The sequence below is a fragment of the Spermophilus citellus genome (assembly GCF_964194105.1).
Source record: "Spermophilus citellus genome assembly, chromosome: 19".
NCBI lineage: Eukaryota > Metazoa > Chordata > Mammalia > Rodentia > Sciuridae > Spermophilus > Spermophilus citellus.
The window spans coordinates 15,481,519-15,503,250 of record NC_138201.1 but is presented as its reverse complement, the minus strand read 5'-3'; the positions used below and the strand labels follow the sequence as shown (position 1 = coordinate 15,503,250).

Here is a 21,732-nt window from a genome sequence, read left to right as displayed (position 1 = left end):
GCCCCGGGCAGGCCTGCGCCACTCTTCGCGCGCTCTCGGTCAGGCATAGAACACGCAGCCGCAAAGACTATGCGCGTGCGCAGATGGGACCTCAAGCCGGGGGCGGAGTGGGTGTGTTCCGTTGTCGCGTTTCTACCGCGATTTCCTCTCTTAATCTTCCTTCGTTCCTAAGACTTTCAAGGTATTTGCTACGTTTTTCTTACCATCTGCCCTATCACTTAAAGTTTTTCTTGCTCATCGTTTGTTTCGTCTCTATTTTGGGCTACAAAATTTAGCATGCACAGCAGCGTACCTAAGGGAAAAAATTTCCCTCCCACCTTTGCACCCCCCACTCACCGAAAGAGTTCCTGGAAACAAAAAAGTATAACCGGTGTTTGTTGTTGCTTTTGGTACCAGGGATTGAACCCAGGGGTGCTTAACCACCAAGCCACTCCCCAGCCCATTTGTATGTTTTCAGAAGGTCTCACTAAGTTGCTTAGGGCCTCGCTAAATTGCTGAGGCTGACTTTGAACTCGCGCTCCTCCTGACTCAACCTCCCGTGAACCACCAGGTCCGACTTGTTTTGCTTTCTTTCAGAGATACTTGTGCATATGAAAGCGCTTAAACAAGTTTAAGAAGATTTTGTTTGTTTGTTTTGCCTGTGATCTAGGGATGAAACCTAAGTAAATGGGGTTATAGGTGTGCACCACCACACCAAGAGCATATCTTGGTTATTATGGCTATAACTATTGTATATATGGGACTACAGATGTTTCTTCAACATACTGATTTCATTTCCTTTGTATTTCAAATACTCTTTCACTTGTGCCCAGAATTATGCCTTGATAAACTTTCAGAAGGCGAAAATATTTCAATTGAAGTTTAATTATATAATTACATTTAATTATATTTAGTCTACCAAATAGCACAGCTACAGGGCATGGTGGCACACCCCTGTAATCCCAGCAATTGGGGATGCTGAGGCAGGAAGATTGCAGACTGAGGAACTACATTAGTAAGTAGTCTCAAAATAAAAAAGGCTGGGAATGTAGCTAAGTGGTAGAGTGTCCCTGGGTTCAAAACCGTCTACAGGGGTTAAAAAAAAAAAAAAAAAAAAAAAAGTTTAGCAATGCAGTACCCTGCATAGGTTGTTTACTCTCACGACTTCCTGGTTGACTGGGAACTGCAGCTCAGTGCTGCCACACAGCATCATGAGAGTACTGCATAGTCTGGAAATGATAATTTCCACTGAGAAGTCTATTGTGCTTACAACCATTGTAAAGCTGAAAAATAGTAAAGCCATTCTAGGTTATGGACCATCTACATAGCAAGTAGTGAGACTGCTGGATCATATGGTAGTTCTTTTTTAAGTTTTTAAGGAAACACCATGCTGTTTTACATAATGACCATACTAATGTACATTCCCCAAAATATACAAAAGGTCTCTCTTCCTCACATCCTTGACTACACTTATCTTTTGTCCTTTTTTTTGAGACAGGGTCTTGCCAAGTTGCTTAAGGCCTAGCTAAACTGCTAAGACTGGCTTCAAATTTGCAGTCCTTCTGCCTCAACCTCCTAAATCACTGGGATTACAGGTGTACACCACCATGCCCACCCTGTATTCACTCTGAAAAGAAACACTGAGTTTGTCACATTGAATGAGTTCAGGTTGAGGATAATCTCAATTCAAAACTGTTTTGTGATGAATCCATATATTCTTTGTACTATTCTTACAGCTTTTCTGTGAGTCTGAAAAATGCTTCACAGATTATGGTTGGGAGATGCAGACTGAGACACAATACCAATCAATCTCCCTCTTAGTCTCAAAGCCCAAAGGAGCCAAAGATAAACTTGTCCTAGACACCGTCAAATGCAAATGTCTATGCCAATGGATACCACCTGACTAAATGCCACGGGCAACTGCCCTTTTGCTCTGAATGGTCAGTGAGATCCAGAAAGAGGTTGATAGATGACAAGCATGGTACAGAAAATGAAACTCCCTTATGACATGAGTGACTCAGCACTGACCTTGGGAATAAGGACTGGGTTCTAGTTTTGGCTTTGCCATTATAGTGGGTATAATTACTTGGCTTATCTGGGTTTGCTTCTTTTTTTTATAGAAACAAAGAGTATCTCAAAGATAATCTTACTTGCCTTAATGTTCTGAGTTTTAATTGTAGCTAATACTAAACTTTGACAACTTAGTCTGCAGGTAGGTGTTATGGTTTAGATATTGGGTGACCCCCAAAAGCTCATACAAGAAAGTTCAAAATGAAATGATTGGATGTTGAGAGTCTTAACCTAATCAGTGCATTAATCCCCTTATATGGATTAACTGGGTGGTAATTGTAGGCAAGTGGGGTATGGCTGGAGGAGGTGAGTCACTGTGGGTGTGCTTTGGGGGTTTATATTTTGCCTTGGTGAGGAGAGCTCTCTCTATAGCTCTTGGTGGCTGTGTCCTGAGCCACTTTTCCTCTGTCACACTCTTCCCCCACGAAGTCCTGCCTTACTTCAGGTTAAGAGTCAGCCATCTGTGAACTGCTGAAACCGATCACCAAATAAACTTTTCCTATTATAAAATTGTTCTTATCAGGTATTTTGGGCACAGTGATGGAAAAGCTGAATACAACAGTAGCTTTTCTTTTTGTTTCTTATGTGGTATTGGGGATGGAACCCAAATCCTCGAGCAAGTGTTCTACCATTGAACTCTACCGGTAGCCCAATCACATTTTGGTAGTTATTAATGGCAGCAACTGTCTACAAACTACCAGAACAAGTTTCATCTATCATTCTCCAGAGGAGCGGGGGCAGCAGGCAACTGTTTGAATACAAATGTGTGGAAGGAGCCTAGAGATAAAAGGGCTTTCTACCACATTTAGTATGGCTTACAGTATACCATACACAGTATAAAAATTATGTGTGTATATTTTTTTGCGAGGGGGTTACTAGGGATTGAACCCAGTAGCACTCTACCACTGAGCTACATCCCTAGTCCTTTTTCTTTTTCGAAACAGGGTCTCACTAAGATATTGAAGCTGGTCTTGAACTTGTGATTCTCCTGCCTCAGCCTCCCAAATCACAGAGATGACAGGCCATGGTACATGGCTCCTATGTGTACTTCTTTAACTTAATGCAAGAGGTAGTAGTTCAAGGCTTGAGTAACAGAAGGAAAGCTGAGAAGTAGGTACTTCTCTAATGCCAAATGATCAGTTCCCCTTTTTTCGGCTTTCTAAAATCCAGTTCAAGTTTTTCTTTTTCTTTACTTTTTGTGGTGTTGGTATTGAACTCAGAGCTCATGGATGCTGCATAACACTGAGGTAAACCTCCACCTCCAGTCCTCAAGCTGTTTTTGTTTTGTTTTGTGGTATTTGGGATTGATCTCAGAGGTGCTTTACTACTAAGCTATATCCCCAGTCTTTTATTTTTTGAGACAGGATCTTGCTAAGTTGCTGAGACTGAATTCAGACTTGCAATCCTCCTACCTCAGCCTCCTGATTGCTAAGATTACAGGCATGGGCCACCAAACCCAGTTGTCCAACTGTTTGTTACTAGGGATTGAACCTAGAGGTGCTTACCACTGACCTATAGTCCCAGCCCTTTCTATTTTTTTATTTTGAGATAGAGTCTTGCTAAAGTTGCTTAGGGCCTCAGTAAATTGTTGAAGCTGGCCTTGAACTTGTAATCCTCCTGCTTCAGCCTCCTGAATTGCTGGCATTACAGGCTTGTGCCTCTGCATCCAGCTGGATGGCTGATTTTTAAAATTTAGCTCATTTCTTACAGGAGAAAACAGGAAAGTTTTTCAGCATAATCTTTCTTCAGAGACCAGTAAGGTTTTGTAATAAAAGGAAGGGAGGCACAATGTGGGTCTTTTCTCTGTATTGTCTAACCTAGGAAGAAGAAAAGGGACTAAATCCAATTTTCCATTATGATGAAGCAACTGAAAACAATAAAATTCAGTATTCTGGAAACACTTTTTAACTTCTGAAACTCAAGTCTCCTTAGTTTAAAATATCCATCTTGTCAACATCTTAGCTTTGCTATAAGAATTAAACATAATGTTTAAAAAGAGAAAAAAAAAACATTCAGCAAACCTAGATTAAAATGTAAAAAGCAATTTTATCGTCCCCAGGGAGAGTGAAATGCTAGTATTCTAGAACCATGCCTGCATAAATTGATTAGTAACACACTGGAGACAAAAATAAATGGTGGTTTAGCATAACACTATTTATGAACTGCAACAAGCTGGGAACAAAGATGTGACTTGCAAGTAAAATCCCAGTTACTGGAGCCCAACCAAATAGAGCTGTTTCTTTTTGCTCCAGAAGCATCTGTAACTCAGAGATAGCTACAGGAAGTGCTGGAATGGATTAAATTTCTTAGGCAAGACTTTCAGAAAACACCACATAGTGAGATGGGTATGTAGCTCAGAGATAAAGCACTTTCCTGGCATGTGAGAAGCCTCTGGAAAAAGACAGCTGGCAGAGGGCTGGGGTTGTGGCTCAGCGGTAGAGAGCTCACCTAGCACGTGAGGCACTGGGTTCGATCCTCAGCATCACACAAAAATAAATAAATAAAAAATAAAGGTGTTGTTTCCATCTACAAAAAAATATATATATAAATATATATAAAATATAAGGAAAGCTGGCAGAAGTAAAGCCACACCAGTAGTAGTAGTCCAGATTCTGCAAGGGAAATTCATGAAACCATCTTCACAAAATGAACGAGCGTAGGCAGATATGGCTCAGGGGCTGAGCACATGCTGACCATGCTAAGGACCTAGGTTCCATCCCCAAAGATGAAGAAAAAGAATGATAGTGTGGAGGTATATAAGACTTGCATGGGTGCGTGATTGCTTAAAATATTTGAGAGTAGTGAAAAGGCACTGGACTAGGAATAAGAAAATCAGTTTCAGATCTGGCTAGAGCAGTTTATTTATTTTGGGGGTAACAGGGATTGAACTCAGAACACTTAACCATTGAATCACATCTCCAGCCCTTTTTAATATTTTATTTAGAGACAAGGTCTCACTGAGTTGCTTAGGGCCTCGCTAAATTGCTGAGGCTAGCTTTTAACTCAAAATCTTCCTGCCTCAGCCTCCCCAACTGCTGGATTACAGGCATGTGCCATCATGCCTATCTGATTAAAGAAGTTTGTAAGTGAGGTAGATCTGGGCCCAAATCCAGCACCTCTTTACTTCTTAAGACATGAGCAAGTTGCAGCCTCTCTGAACCTGTTCCTAACCATCACCTAGAGATAAGAATGCCTATATGCCTATGTGTTACAAAACAACTTGAATGTTGTTTGAGGATGAAATTAAAGAAAATGCATAAAGCACTTAACATGTTGTAACAATAACTTAGAGGGTGGGTGTGTATACACACACATCTCCTGGAAAACCAGGGCCTGGTGTGAACAGGGGATGATTATACAGGACAAATTAAAGCACCATGCAGGATGTAGGAATTGCTATCACTAGAGGAGGCCAGGTTCACCAGTTTCTCCAAAACAAATGGTACATACCAATTGCTATTTTTCCAGCCTATATTGTACTTAGGGCACTAACTCTTTAACATTCATTACATCACCCCTACCACCACACAAGGTATTAGGGATTGAGCCCAGGGCCACTCTACCACTGAGCTGTATCTCCAGCCCTTTTTATATTTTTCTTTCATTTCATTTTGTGGTACTAGGGACTGAACCGAGGGTGCTTTACCATTGAGCTACATCCCCAGCCCTTTTTATTTTTTGAGACCAGGTCTTAGCAAGTTGCTTAGATCCTTGCTAAATTGCTGGGGCTGGCCTAAAACTTGTAATCCTCCTGCCTCAGCCTCCTGAGTTGCTGGGATAACAGGCATACACCACCATACCCAGAAACTCAGTATTGTAATACCAATAAATTAACAGATGGGATCGATAAGGCGATAAAACGTGAGCATTTTCATACATATCCCATGAAAAGGGCCTTTCTGCATATATGGGTTACCCTTACTTTTCCCCTATTACCATCTCATGTTATGGTCCTTACACATAGCAGAAGCCAATGTCTGTTGAACTACAGAGCACAAGATAACCTAACACTTGGCCTTTAAATGTGCTTTTTCATCCTGGAAAAGAACCAAGAAAAAGGACAGGTAAAATATTATGAATAACAAACTCAAGTGACTCTTTAAAAATATTCTACATGAGCTCAATAATGTTGAAAAGAGCACTTACCACGGTAAAGGATGTCAGCTGTCTCCATTATAAGATTCTATTTTTAAATACAAGTACAGGTTAATGCCTTATATAAAATGCAAAGATCATAAGTCTTCCAGCTTTCAGATTTTGGGGGGGTTTTGAAATATTTGTACATACATAAGATAATCTGGTGATGGAACCCAGGTCTAAATATGAAATCTCTTAAGTGTTTCATATACATCTTATACACATAGAATAGCTTGAAGTTAATCTTATATGTGTAGGTTGCTTGTTTTGACAGCAGCCCACATGAGGTCAGATACAGAAATTTCCACATGTGGTGTCATATTATTGGTGCTCAGAAAGTACTGGATTTTGGAGAATTTCATGGATGCTCCATCTGTACTACTAAAAATGGTCTTCCAGGGGTTCTAAAAAAGACCTGAGTGCAGGGGCTGGGGTTTTGACTCAGTTGGTAGAATGCTTGCCTCACATGCACAAGGCCCTGGGTTCAATCCCCAGCAACACACACACACACACACACACACAGAAAGAACTCAGTGCAACACAGCTTGAATTCTGCAAGTCAGTTTAATTAGTATTTACTGACTACACACCTTCCTCAAGGCATCCATCTGGGCAGTATAGGAAAAAGGGAATGGAATGCATATACAACAAGATCAAATCCAGAGCTGAAGGGCAGTGTTAGCACAATGTGACAGGAGGAACCAAGAAAAAGGACAGGGCAAATACTGAATGAAAAAGTCTGTGGGTACTTTCTGGGGGAAGTTTGATTTGAGTTAGACTTTGAATGGCAAATATGACTTGTGAGGAGGAAATTTAGTGTGTGCAGAACACGATGAATTCCATGTGATGAAAGTGGAGATTTGATTTTGGACAAAAGCCTTCAGAAGCAGGTTGGCCCAAGTTTATAGAAAGCTCTGCATACCAGGATGAACCATTATAGACTCTTCTGTCTGAACTCCAGGGTTTGCTTTTCAAAGGAAGTAGATATTTAGCTTGAATCTTGTAAAACTGATAATCTGCCCTGGATTGTGGTTAAATTTTGTGGATGCTGGTATTTCAACAGAATATAACCATTATGTCTGATTCAGTGCTTTCTTTTATTGGTGAATAAAGTGCCTGCATAGTAATACTTGGTCTCCTGCTGAATGACCAAACGATTCCCAGGATGAATTAGTTAGCTGAAGTACAAACACCAGGACTCAGGCTGGTAAGCTACCTAGGCTTTGAATCAAACAGCTACATCTGAAAGTTGTAAGTTAGAATAATAATCCTATATATAGCGCTTCTGTGACCTAGATAAAACCATCTATAGTTTCTCTCCCCACCACAATCAAAGCAGCCAGATGAAGTTGAAGAGTTTATTAAGGAAATATGAGAGGCATAGACACCCCAAGTGACAGAAAGAAAACTCTGAAATGTCCCTTTAAGCCAGGTGGGGGCCTGGCCTTGACCTCCCCAAAAAAGGAAATCAGTGGGTTTGCAATAACATTCTCTGGCAGCCACTGCCAGTACACAAGTGTCTCAAGCAGGACTGCCCCCCACCTCCTATCCAAGGTGGGAATGAGACAAAGACTGTCCACAGAATCAGTGCAGAGGCAAAGAGAAATGTCAGAGAGAGAAACAGAAGTGAAAGGACCTTAACAAAGAACCTCAGACTGTTGGCTTTGAACACCTCAAATACATTGATAAGTAGGTCCATAAAATGTTACTGAAAAGGTAAAATGCCTAATGTTGTTTCCAACAATTCCCCTGGACTTCTTCCCCATGCCACATCACACTCCCAGAGGTACATGGCAGAGCCCAAAGGCCACACTTTTGAAAAAAGAAAAACAAGAAAAAGCCCTGTTGTTCTTTAAGGAGACAAGGAGCTGAAGGCTGCTGGGGCCATTCCCACGTGGCCTGTGTTCTGTAAAGCAACTTCCCAGCAGCAGAACAGCATAGTTCTAGGTGAGCGTCTCACCTTTTGTCACCTGTCAAAGGAAAATTGACATTCAGATAAATTCAAAGGGACTAAGGGAGCCTTTGGAAAACAAACAAACAAACAAACACTTTTTTCAGATCATTCAGATCAAAGATTAAGAGTCAGAGATACCTAAATTCAGGCAAGGTAATTAATTCCTCTACGCCTGTTTCTGCTTTCAGTTTTCTCAATAGTAAATGGAAACGTGCATTCTCTCTGGGATAGCCCCTGCCCATCATACTCACCCGTGCTTCAATGTACTCTATTCTCCGTTCAAGGGCTGTCAATTTCTCATTTAGTGTTGCGAGTCTTGAACGACAAGACATATCTGGTAAAAGGAGACTTATGTTCAGGATTAATGTCACTCCAAACACATGTAAGCACATGCACCCACACACAGTACACAGAAACACATACATCCTGTGCTAAAGAAGAGGAATAATACATAATGCAGAGTATACATGGGACCTGAGTGGACAAGATGAGAAGGATCTTAGAAGCACAGTTGTTCAGATGCTACTGAACAACCTACTAAGGATAGAAGGCACAGAAGAGTGGCCCCTAAAACATGTCCATGCCCTAATTCCTGGAACCTGTAAATATGTATCATACAAGTCCATAAAATATAGATGACAATAGTAGAAGGTCGAAATGAGATGGAAAAAAGAGATGAGATTTAAAGCATGAAGAAGACTCATATAACCTGTCATTGCTGGTTTTGAAAAGGCGAAGAGGCAATGAGCCAAGGGATGTAAGTGATCTTTGGAAACTGGAAATAGCTTCAGCTGACAGCCAACAAGGAAACAAATCTCAGTCCCACCACCACAAGAAAGTGAACTCTGCCAAAAATCTAACAAGCAAAGATGTAGACCCTCTCTCAGAATCTCCAGAAGGAAGGCCTGCTGACACCTTGATTTCAGCCTAGTGATCAGTGTTGGATTTCTGACCTACACAACATAAAATACATTTATTTAGCTTAGGCTCCTAAATCTGTGAAAATTTATTATGGCAGCAATAGAAAACTAACACACTAAGGATGTACAAAAGGCCACTAAGTTTCAAGAGAGGAGACATATTGTGTGCATGTGCAAACACTTAAAAAAAATCCTTTCATAATGTACAACTATAATGTACCAATAAAAAATGTAGGGGGAAAAAAGGAGAAGTGACAAAGCAAAGAAAATAGACATGCCCAAACTTAAGATGAGGTTATATCCAATAAACCCACAGGAAGTTGACAAGCTAGGGGTGTGGCTCAATATTGTTTTGGTGTTAGGGGTTGAACCCAGGGGTGCTTTACCATTGAGCTACATCCCCAGCCGTTTAATTTTTTATTTTGAGACAGGGTCTCACTAAGTTGCTTAGAGCCTCACTAAGCTGCCCAGGATGGCCTTAAACCTGTGACTGATTATCCTACCTCAGCCTCTTCAGTCACTGGGATTACAGGTGTGTACCACCATGTCCAGCTTTTGTTTTTGTGGTACTGGAAACTGAAACCAAGGCCTTGTGCATGCTAGGCAACCATTCTACCACTGAGCTATATCCCAGCCCTTATCTTGGTTGAGTACTTGCCTAGCATGTGAAAAGTCCTGAGTTGTATCCTCAGCATGGGGGAAAATGAAGTATGGTTTTTACTGCATGTATATTGCTTTCAAACCATGGTGAAATTGAAAAAGTCTAACGTTGGACCATCAAAAGTCAGGGATGTAATGTCTGTAATGTCAAGAGAGAAGCTGAGGCCAAAAAACAGCAGATATTAAGGAGAAGAAATAAGGTATCAAAAGTTTTTGAGCTCTTGGAAGCCGCACCATTACCACAACCCTAGAAGTATACATCTTTATCTGCCTAGACCTTTTAGGACTAGAGAAAACTCAGAGAACATCAAGAACCCTCTGGAACCCACACTCCATCTGTGAAAAACAGCCCAAATCCCTTCTTTTCCTCTACCTTTTTTAGTCTCCTTTCACCTCACCCAAAAATGCAACCTAGATTTCCCCCAAAATAACTTTTCCTCTGCAAACTCCTCTCACCGAAACTGCTTGACCTCTCTTTTTCCAACTACCCTCAACATAAAAAAGAGAAAGGCATCAAAGCATGGTGATTATTTCTCACTACCTCCTCCAACACCGTCGCTCAGTCATATCTCTCAATAACCTTTACTTTTTATATCTAAAACATACACTCCCTGAGAGTCTCCCACACAATGATTCAACACCCTAACAACTTTCCTTTTCATCTCTTCCCTGGCTGTTTTGCAAAGTGCTTCAGCAGATTTTGACAAATCTGCCTACACTCTGATCCTGCCTCAACTTTCATTTCATCCTGTCCAAATCTTACTCATCCTGCCTGCCTAAGCATCTTCCATCAAGACCCAGTTCAACTTCCATTTGGGAGGTCTTACTAGAACACAATCAACCTTTCCTGAATCTATCTGAACATTTGTGGATGAACTTCTAGTCTCTAAGTTATTAGCGTATTTGGTCTTTGATTGTTACTTCCCCTTTACATGAAGATTTAACAAGAATGTTCATCATTGTTACTTATGATGGTGAAAAAACAAAAACATGCCCAGCATTAAAGGAAAGGTCTGTAAAGTATAACAAACTATAAAGAACTATTAAAACAATCATTAGGGGCTGGGGATGTAGCTCTGTGGTAGAATGCCCCTGCCTAGCAAGCATGAGGTTCAATCCCTGGCATCAAAAAAAAAAAAAAAAAAAAAAAAAGTCATTAAAAATTACAGAACCTATGGAGCTATAATTTATTCCCCACACCTCTTAAAATTTGGTTACAGCACGTCTTCCACTTTCTACTCATTTTTCTTACTGTTTTTATGCTTTTCTTTCTCACTCTCGCCTATTTTCACTGCTACTCTTTATTTTTGTGTGTGTGTGATTGCAGGGATTGAACTCAAGGTCTTGAACATGTGAGGCAACTCTACCAATTGAGGCTATATCCCCAGCCTGCTACTTTTATTTTTTGGTAATTTACATACCAAAAAGTTCACCTTTGCATAAAGTATCCAATTCAATGGTTTTTAGTATTACTTGCAAAGTTATACAATCATTACCAGAATCTAATTTTAGAATACTTTCATCATCCCTAAAAGAAACCTGTACCTATTAGTACTTTCATTCCTCATTGTACCTCCCCTTGTCCTCTGGAATCCACTAATCTTTGTCTCTTCAAAATTGGCTTTTCTGAATATTCTTCACTTTTCTTTTTAATTTTTTAAAAAATTCTTTTACAGTGTTGGGGAAGGAAACCAGGGCCTTTCCCATGCTAAGCAAGTGCTCTGCCATTGAGTTATATCCCGACCCCCCCTTTTTTGTGGAGAGGTACTAGGGATTGAACCTGGTGGTGCTCTATCACAGAGCTACACCCCCCAGCCCTTTTGAGACAGGGCCTTGCTGAGTTGTGGAGGCTGCCCTCAAACTAATTATCCTCCTGCTTCAGTCTCCTGAGTCACTAGGATTACAGGTGTGTGCCACTATAGCCCTATTCTTTTCAGTCTTGTTTTCTGTCTGCTAGAGCTGCTTCCTCTAATTCCCAGATCTAGCTTGCACAGGAGCACCTCATACCCCCACTATTCCTAGATACACTCTCATTTTCAACAGGATCAAATTGCTTTTCAGTCTGTTTTTCATCTCAAAAGCACACATTATGTATGCCATTTAGTAAAAACATGAATATCACCTCTGACAACCTGTCATTTCCCAAGAAAAGAGACACACCAAAATTATGGGTAGGGTGGGAGAGGTAAGAGGAAGAGTTCCTTCCTGGCTGACTGCTTCTACTCTAGTGGTCAATCTGGTAATGAACCAGAATCTACATGGATAAACACCACTGAAGAATATAAAATGTTCAACTGCAGAAACTCCAGTCATATTCAGATCCCATTAAATATGTACTGATTCAAATAAAAAACACTGAGAAAGCATTCAGCAGCTGGACAAATCTAAAACCAGACTGTATTAATGTATACATTATCACCAGATTTTCACAGCAAATGCTACCTTATTAGGATGCTTAATAGCGTGCACATGTCACCACAGTTGTACATGCCTGCTGTCCGCTACTTCTCTGAATGCTTATTTCATATAATCTTAGTACTCCATACATCAACTTTTTTTTCTCTTAAATTTTTCTTTTCCCAGGAGGAGTGTGGGCAGGAGGGGTACTGGGAATTGAACTCAGGAACTTTCCATCTCTGAGTTATATCCCCAGCCCTTTTAAAAATTTTATTTGAGGGCTGGGGATGTGGCTCAGCGGTAGCGCGCTCGCCTGGCACGCATGCGGCCCGGGTTCGATCCTCAGCACCACATACCAACAAAGATGTTGTGTCCGCTGAGAACTAAAAATAAGTAAATAAATATTAAATATTCTCTCTCTCTCTCTCTCTAAAAAAAAAAAAAAAAAAAAAAAAAAAAAACTTAAAAATTTTATTTGAGGCAGCATCTTGCTAAGTTGCCCAGGCTATCCTCAAACTTTCAATCCTCCTGAGTCACTGGAATTACATCCTGAACTGTTTTTGCAGGTACATTTTACTTCTAGAATGAGTCTTGGGACTGAATGAAAAAGAGTTTCGGATTTGCAGTGAAGGCCAGGTGTGATAGCATGGACCTGCAGCCATAGCACTGGGAGGATAAGAGAAGGTCACTTGAATCCAAGGATTCAAGACCAATCTGGGCAATATAGCTAGACCCCATCTTTAAAAAAAAAAAAAAAAAAAAAAAAAAATCTGAGGGTACCCAAACAACAAGAGTAATAGGGTAAAAAGGCCTGTATTTTTACAATATCTTCAGGTCATTAAAATCAATCAGTCTAGCCTTTCTGGGTCTCCTAGCTCCAAATCCATTCTTTCCACTAAATCATATTCCTTCACTTGTATTTCTTAAAAGAAAAAAATAAGTTCTTTTTTAGGATACATGAGCTCTATAATATCCTGATTACCATCCTCTACCAAAATTTCTACAGCAACTTATGTGTGAATATGTTTACACTACTAATCTCTTTTTTTTCTTTTTTTTTTTTTTTTTGGTACCAGGGATTGAGCCAGGGGCACTTAACCACTAAGCCACACCCCCAGCTTTTTTTTTTTTTTTTAAGAGAGCGCGTCTCCTGAGTTACTTAGCATCTTGCCTAAATTGCTGAAGCTGGCTTTGAACTCCCAATCCTCCTGCCTTAGCCTGCCAAGCCACTGGGATTAAAAGCATGCACCACTGCACCCGGCCTCTTTTTTGCTATTTAACATGGCTGGGAAAGGAACTAAAGTAGTCACAGATGCTCTACCCCTGAGCTACACCTTAAGCCCACTGACAAAACCCTTACTCCTGCTACAAGGAACAGTCCTCTCTACAGAACAGTTAATTCATTCTCAATTCTTCTTTTTTTTACATAATCAGCTTTTCCTACTTAATCTTTTTTCTTTTTCTACTACTGGGGTTTGAACACTGGACACTCTACCATTAAGCTATATCCCCAGCACTTTTTTTTTTGAGTCAGGTTTGGCTAGTTGATCCCCCTGCCTCAGCTTCCCTAGGAGCTGGAATTACAAGCATGTATCCCTTTGCTCAGGCTCCTATTTAATCTTAACTATTTGATGTTGCTGAATTAGTGGTACCAAGAAAAGATTATTAGACATCATAAGAAACACTATCCAGGGCTGGGGAAGTAGCTCAGTAGTTAAGTGCTTGCCTAGCAAACATAAAGCCCTGGATTAAATCCCCAGCACCAAAATTAAATAATAAGAGATCTTAGAAAGTCTATCCAGCACCAAGGCGTCTGAAACACTTGGAGAACATAGGGTAGAAGTTTCTACTATAGGTTACTGCCCAGAAGAATATGAACAGTGCATAAAGAATTTAAGACTGTCACAAGCATTACACCCAGGAGAGATTTTGGTAAAGTTGTCTCTCTACTGAGAACAATTGCTCGGAAGAATGGGCTAGAAGAAGGCATAATACCTACTATAAACAATATACCATCCATAAAGAGGGCATTTTCAAGGCCCTACAGGACCCGGGCCTTAACTCTGATCTCACCGCCTACCATTCTGAGCACAGCATACACTGAAGACAGGAAAGAATGAACAGTGAACGGATGAGAGGGGGCGACTAAAAGAGACTAAAGAAAGAGGTTTTGACTTGATCCTGAAGGAGACGGGGAACTGTTTGAGGAGTCTTTAAACTGGGTAGTGACACTGTCAAGACTGCACGGTCTAGATGCAAAGTGGAGACTGGAATGGATGCGGAGCCCAAAGGACGAGACCACTAAGGAGAAGAAATCCCACGGAGGGCGGAGGGCGCTGCCGGGTGAGTCTGGGGAGAGGGCCTGTTAATGAGTCCAGAGAGATGACAACGAAACCATCAGCTTAGGGCTGGGCAACCTCACAGGAACTGCCCAGTGGAGCCTAAGGTCGGGGGGGGGGGGGAAGGTGGGGCCTAAAGGAGGAAGCGAAAACCGGCAAGAGCAGAAGTCTCCCGGGGGTCCCCGGAAAGCTCTTCCTCGGCGCCCCTGCAGAACCGCCTCCGAGGCCTCCCTCCTCCCCGCCTCCCCCAGCTCGCCCGCTGACCGAACGAATTGAGAAAGTCCGCGATTTTCTTGATGCTGCTGGTGATGACTTCAATGTATTCCCGGTTCGCCCAGTCTTGGTGAATCTCTCGTTGCACCGGATCCTCCTGTCCCGCCATGGCGGCCGTCTGAAGAAGAGTGAGTGCGCCGGCGCCTCGACCCCATAGGCCGCCAGTGCGCCTGCGCCGCCAGCCCACGCCCAATCGGTAACCACTAAACCCTGACATTGTGGTGCGCCTGCGCACTGTAGCGCCCTCGCCTGCGTTCTCGCTCCGCTCCCACGCCCTGGAAAACAGATGCCTGACTGCACACCCACGCCTGTCACTGGCAGTTCTGGTCATTAGGGGGCGCGTGGGCTCCCCTAGCCTCCTCCCTTAGCGGCTCCAAGATCTTTTGCGCAATCTGTCTCAGCAGTAAGACAGGCATGGTTGATTAAGCCACACTAAATACAAGTCACTTAGGAAATGCCTTTCATATGATGCACCATGTAATATGACGTCCCACTTTGCGTTTAACAAATGAGCAAAACATAGCAACAATCGGGCCCAGTGGCTCACGTTTGTAATCCTAGCGACTTGGGAGGCAAAGGCAAGGAGGATCACAAGTTCAAGGCCAGCCTGGGCAACTTAGCCACTGTCTCAAAGTGAAAAAAAATAAAAAGGGCTGGGGTGTTAGCTCAGTGATAGAGCGCCTCTGGATTCAGTTCCCAGTAACGCAAATAAACGTTTACGATAAGATCCAGTGATGGAGAGGCCAAGCCAAAATAGGTAGGGACAGAGGTAGTTGGTCACAATGTTAACTAGTATCATCCTTTCAGAAGGAATCTTGCAATCTGGTAGCAATCGCCAAGTAAAACAATTCAAAGCTTTTGACCCCTAATCATTTCATTAAAAAAATCAGTGGGGAAAAAAACCCACAAAGACCACTTTAACCACAAAGATGTTCTTCGTGGTAGTAGTATAACTATGGAAGAATGGCTAATATTGTAAATATTATGCAGTCATGAAATGTTAATTATGATCACTTTGGCAACATAAAATGTCACATGATAAACTGAAGGGGAAAACAATACATATTTTTCTTTAGTGGCAACTATGTGTTAGTTGATTAGGGCTGCCCTGGAAAGGGAATATTGGCCTCCTGGAGCAAGTTCTCCAGAAGGGAAGTTGATATAAAAGCCTGAACCCGGCTGGCCCCTCCCACCTCTCTGCTTCCTGCCTCTCCTTGTATTTCCATATTTCATGTATGTTGCCACCATGTGCCATGGGGCTCTCTCCAGAGCCTATACCACATTGTTATGGATTCAGCCTCTACAATTGCAAGGTAAAGAACTTTTTTTTTTCCTTCATAAGTAACCTGCCTCAGCTATTTCATTGCAGGAATAAAAAAGCTAATACAAGGAGATTCTGGTTTTCCGTATGTTGCTATATATCACAATTGGAGGGATGATAAATGACACTTCCAGGAACTCATCCCCAGCCCAAGGTAACCATTCTTAATGGTGCTGTGATAGGACAATTATGGGTGTACAAGAAAAAGGCAGGTGGGCCATTAGTTCCCCCCACCCACAAATACTGCTAGACAATGCAGTAGATAGGCACTGGGGATTCAGGAGTTAGCTTGGTGGGCTCCTTCCTTCCCTCAGCCATCCAGGGCAATTGAAGCAATGCTTACAAACTTGACAAGTCACTTTTTCAGTATGATGAAAGCATCAGTTTTTCAGCATTGCAACATGAGACAGAATTGCCCTCCCCAACCTGTGAGTACTAGTAGATGAACCCAGGATGCACTACCACTGAGCTACACCCTATCCCTTTTTATTTTAGGGGGACAGGGTCTCACTAGGGTGCCCAGGTTGATCTAGAACTTTCGATTCTCCTGCCTCAGCCTCCCCAGTAGCTGTGATTACAGGGCATACGCCACCATTCCCCAGAAGAATAATCCTGAAGTTTAACAGAAGCAGACAGGTTTTCAATCAGGAAGTCAAGGAAAGATTTTTTTTTTCCTCTCTTGACAGGCAAACGTTTGTAATAAGTTCTGTCTCCTTGCACTGGATCATTTCAATACAGCAGCAAAAGCCTTCAGGACCCTCGGTCCTTAATCCTGAATATGGGCAGAGGATAATAATACACATTATTATTATTAGTAGTAGTAGTATTGGGGATTGAACCCATGTATGCTTAACTGCTGAGCGACACCCCCAGGCCTTTTTTGTATTTTATTTAGAGACAGGGTCTCGCTGAGTTGCTTAGGGCCTAGCTAAATTGCTGAAGCTGGGTTTGAACCTGCGATTCTCTTGCCTTAGCCTCCCAAGCTGCTAGGATTACAGGTGTGCACCACCACCCACGGCTTGATACAGATTTTTATCCCTAACTACAGGTCCAGGATTTTTACACCTGACCACAGCCTTTGTGGTGGGGGTTTCTGTTCTCTGTGACCTGATCAAAGGCTCACAGGTATGGTAGGATGGGGATGGGAAGGAATTCTAACTAGCCCTGCTGAAACCTGAGTCCTGGACCAGGCGTTCCAAGGAGTGAGTGGGAGGCCAATCCTGACACCTCCCAGTGGGGCGGGGCTCGGATTCTCCCCCAGGGGTCCTGGGTCACAAAGGCGGTTGCCAAGCGCCAGTGGAGAAAAGATGCTGCTGCCACTCTGGAGCGTGCGGCCCGCGGAGTTCAGCAGGTGAGCCCCCGGCCCGGATGGTGGGACCGGGCCCGGGCTCCCACCTCCTCTTCCGCCTCGGCCAGCACCGTCTGGCCACCGCACCCGGGGAGGGGTCCCAGGGGGACAAGCCCCTTCTCCAAGCACTCCAGCTCCTCGGGATCTGTTCACACAGTTCACGAGGACCTCAGCTGCATTTGGGCGCTGCGTTCCCCTTTCCAAGGTGGGGAAATCAAGGGACTGGGTCCCTTGGAATGGGAGGAATGGTATGAAAGGGAAAACTTTGGGGCCAGAAAAACCAGGTGTTCCCTATTTCGGAGCTATTACAGTAGCTTTAGTAGACTTCCTATTCAATCCCTCCTGGAATGGGTGGCAGTGACTTCTTGCTTGGGATGGGCTGAACCATTTTTAAACCTTGTGTGAAGGGGTGCTAAGCCCTCTCTTCCACGTTGTTTCTGAATATTCAGGCTGGACATGTGACAAAGCCTTTTAACTTAGGCTGTGTTTCCTCTTAGGAGGGTCAAGAAAAGGATCCTGAGGATTTGACTTCTTTTTTTTGGGGGGGAGGGGGCATATGTTCAGAGGAATTAATATTCTCCATCCCATTTTGTCATAGTGGCATACCAAAGTGGCCCCAATCTTGTATGTATGTTCTTAAGGTCAAGATATCTTGCATCAAAAGCCCTTCAGAGACTGGAATAGATAATTATCCCTTGGGTGCCAATTTCTCATCCTAAGGCAGCCCAGATATTTGAATGTTTAGTAATTTGCAGGAAGGCTGCGTAGAACATGAGAAACATACCAGCTGCAGTAAACCAACCCATCTCCTTCATACTAACCATTGCTGGGGCAGTTCTGGGTTGAAATGTCACCAACAATTCTTTTTAAAAGATGAATTTCATTGCTTCAACACTATGGTGAAGCTGTCAACTTCTCAATGATGACAATTACTGGGTGGGATGAGATCAAATCTACCACTGTATTTTGTGGGAGAAGCAAAGAGAGAAAAATACACTTGGCTAGAAAGAAAAGGGATTTGCTATATATGTCCCTTGACATAAAAGGTAGATACTCAAGAAATGTGAGCATCTCTTGAAATCAGTAAGGCCCTTAAGTATTGTCAGTTTTGAAACAGAATGATGGAAAACTCCAAATCTACTTGGATAAAGTATGAGTTAGCAATCTCCTCCCACCCACCCCCCGCCCCACCCCTTTTTGGGAGGTGGTGCTGGGGATTGAACCCAGGGCCTTGTGCATGTGAGACAAGCACTCTACCAATTGAGCTCTATCCCCAGCCCACCTCCCAACCCTTCATCTTCAAAGACAAAATCATCGTCATCATCATCATCATCATCATCATCAAGGTCTTAACCAGTGGGTCAGTGGGTCTCACATGGATGAAAAAACAAAAACAAAAACCCATACCCAGAAAAAAAAAAAAACGCTTTAGAACATTTTAAGAGACTCGCCCGTGGAAGTGTTTCCCCTCAGCCTGGTGTAACTCCTCTAAGGTGGTCCCCAGTTGCCTAGGACTCAGAAGAGCTGTTCCCTTTGTATCAGGAAACAGACTTTTAGGGGCAAGAGGGAGGAGACTGTCTCCATTATGAAAAATAGTGCAAGCTGGCTGAAAGTGCTTAAAAGGAACAGTGTAAGTTGTTCTTAAACTGAAAAGTACAGTGGAGTCCCCTGGAGGGTTTGTATAAATGCAGGTTTCTGGACCCCACCCCAGAGTTTCTGATTCTGTAGGTCTGAATTGGGGCCTAAGAATTTGCATTTTTACCTACTTCCCAAAGGATGTTCAATCTGTTAGTCCAGAAAGCATACTTGGGAACCACTGATGTTAAAATACATGGCATTAAGGGTGACCTATTTTTAAGATATGGCCTGAGCTGCTTCTAATCTCAAATAATAAGATCTCATCATGAAGTCCCAGCACCCTCTGTCACCCCAGAGGCATATATTCTGTCATGAGCAGTTACCAACACAGCACAAGTCCCAACAGTGGACTGGGACATTCCATGTCAGACAAATCCATTTCCTCATTTGTAGGATGGGTTAAAACCTCTCTTCAGAGGCTTGTAAAAGGTTTAATAGAATTTTAGTGCACATATCAGTTGACACATTCAATACTCATTACCATCCCCATCCCCTACTGTCCTTTCTATTTTGTTTTTTCTTCTTGTTTTTTTTCCCCCCTACTGTCCTTTCTAGAATTACTAATACCCTATCACTAATGGAATCTGTTCATGGGAACCACAAAGTAAGTTTAAGTCAGTAATGAGACAGATGTGAACTGTCATGGCCATGACCTCGCCGGGGAAATTCCATGTTTTTGATTCCTCTCCTTTAGGGCTGTCAATGGCAGGATATCAGCTCTGGTCACCATGGACCCCACTGGATGAGAGCTTCCAATGGCTGCGGCATACAACACCTACCCCTTCCTCCAAGCACCCCTTTAGGGCCTCCCCCTGTTTTCCACATACCCCTTCTGACCTTGAAGTACAGCTGTGCTTTCAAGAGGTCACTCTAGTCCTAGACAGCCCGTTCCTGGAAACTGGAGTGAGTCCCAAGTTACCCTGCCACACATCAGAGCTCCGAACCATGAGCAACAAGAAAGGACTGGTCAGGAAGCCCCAGCCCATCCGCCTCAGTGGAGTGGATTCTGTCTTTGGCAGGGTCATCACGGCTCAGCCACCCAAGTGGACTGGGACCTTCAGAGTTTCAGACAAGTCAGCCTTCTGCAAAATTATCAGCAGGGAGCACCAGTGGCCCACTGGACTTAAGGAGCCTCAGATTCAGATGACAGTGACTATGTGCAAACAGATGCTGCGCTCCATCCTCCTGCTGTATGCAACATATAAGAAGTGTACCTTTGCCTTACAACACTCCAAGTAAAGGGTCCCCATCTGATCCCCCCAATCTTCACACCATGTTCTTTGGTATGTACCTGAAGCTTACACAAATCTGTTCACATAAATGAAACTGTGACACTGCCCCAGCTATTCTGCTTTCCTGTGAAGCAGTGATAATTCAGGAGCCCCCATCTCTCCAAAATAAGGGGAGGGTGGGCAGTGATAACAGTGCAAGGGAGAACATTTCCATTGTAAAGTTGAAACGACCATTTAAAAGAGTCAAACTAGCATTGACATGTACATGTGATAAAGAACCATTAAACCATATAAATCAATGAGCCTACTGTGAACTCACTTAAACACCTAAGACAATAATGAATTGGGGGAAAAGGGGATTTTGAGAAAGGAGTGTGCATTTCTTTGTACCAGAGGAAGATGGGGTCAAAAATGTTTATATGAGTCAAGAATTAGTTTAAAAATTGAATAGCCTTCCCCCATCAAAACAATGACCAAAAAACAATACCTCAGGATAGTACTTAAATGGGTAGAAATATTAACAAATATTAAACAATCTTTACAGCCTGGCAAGAAAGAACTTACTTGGTAGCAGCACTGAAATTGGGCTTTTTGGCAGAAGAAAGGAGAGCCCTCCATTTTAGATGAAGTATATTCATAATGTTCTGTTTCTAATAAACAATTTTGTAGTATTCTTGTAATTAGATTATAGGTGCAATTCAGAATAATGTGGAAATAAATATTATATGTATGCAAAGTCAGCATAAATTTGATGATGCCTCTTCTTCGTCTTATACTACTGTAAGGATCCAAAAAATTATAAGGTAGTAAAATATTCCTTTTGATTCTGTCTTGAGTATTGAAAGAAGTTCAGGTCACTTCTCTAGAAAGATCACAAAGATGATGCCATCATATGTGAGAACAGTCCTTGTAATAGAGGAGATGATTTTGAGCAGAAAAACTATGTTGGCACCTATCCCTATTATTTCTCTGCACAAACTTCAATTCTACCTAGTCCTTGAATAAGAAAAGAAATCTAAACAAGAAAAAGGTGACTAAGGCAAAACTTAGAATTTATTTGTTAAAGTGATATAAGCCTAAATTCTAGAATACATCTGTTCCAAACTAGTGCACAAAGTCCAAAATCATGACTCAGAGAGTTTACTCTGCAGTACAGCACAGCCACATTTATCCAAACCAGAAACAATGCTTCACTGGGATTCCAAGCCAGGGACTTTGACAATGATAGACAATCTGTGAAATTCACAAATTAAATAAACCCCCTCTTGGAGGACAAAACAGGATACTTCCAAACAGAAAGAGCAGATTTCAAACCCTGAATACAAAATGGTAAGAGAGTGGCAGAGAAGGGAAAGACAACAGCAGCCTCTTGGGGTCTAATCAGAGCTGTCGTCACTCTCATCACTATATTGCTCCTTTTCTTCATCACTTGCTTCATCATCTTCACCATCCTAAGGAGGAAAG

General features: G+C 42.4%; 3 protein-coding genes across 3 annotated transcripts in view; 1 reads left to right on the top strand and 2 right to left on the bottom strand.

Moving 5' to 3' along the window:
* FANCD2OS (FANCD2 opposite strand) lies at nucleotides 1-20,561 on the top strand. The gene is made up of 2 exons (XM_081276025.1): nucleotides 1-181; nucleotides 19,731-20,561. Exon 2 carries the CDS (start codon nucleotides 19,739-19,741, stop codon nucleotides 20,273-20,275), a length of 537 nt encoding a protein of 178 aa, XP_081132151.1. The 5' UTR covers nucleotides 1-181; nucleotides 19,731-19,738; the 3' UTR covers nucleotides 20,276-20,561.
* Nucleotides 7,531-14,890, bottom strand: BRK1 (BRICK1 subunit of SCAR/WAVE actin nucleating complex). The gene is made up of 3 exons (XM_081276026.1): nucleotides 14,721-14,890; nucleotides 8,392-8,474; nucleotides 7,531-8,156 (listed from the first exon to the last, which is right to left on the bottom strand). Exons 1-3 carry the CDS (start codon nucleotides 14,836-14,838, stop codon nucleotides 8,130-8,132), a joined length of 228 nt encoding a protein of 75 aa, XP_081132152.1. The 5' UTR covers nucleotides 14,839-14,890; the 3' UTR covers nucleotides 7,531-8,129.
* Nucleotides 20,562-21,371: 810 nt separating the features above from the next.
* The window catches only part of FANCD2 (FA complementation group D2), a 58,869-nt gene continuing 58,508 nt past the window's right edge, over nucleotides 21,372-21,732 (bottom strand). The window contains exon 44 of the mRNA XM_081276014.1: nucleotides 21,372-21,719. Within this exon, the coding sequence (XP_081132140.1) occupies nucleotides 21,645-21,719 (75 nt within the window). The 3' untranslated portion in view covers nucleotides 21,372-21,644. The remainder of the gene's footprint in view (nucleotides 21,720-21,732) is intronic.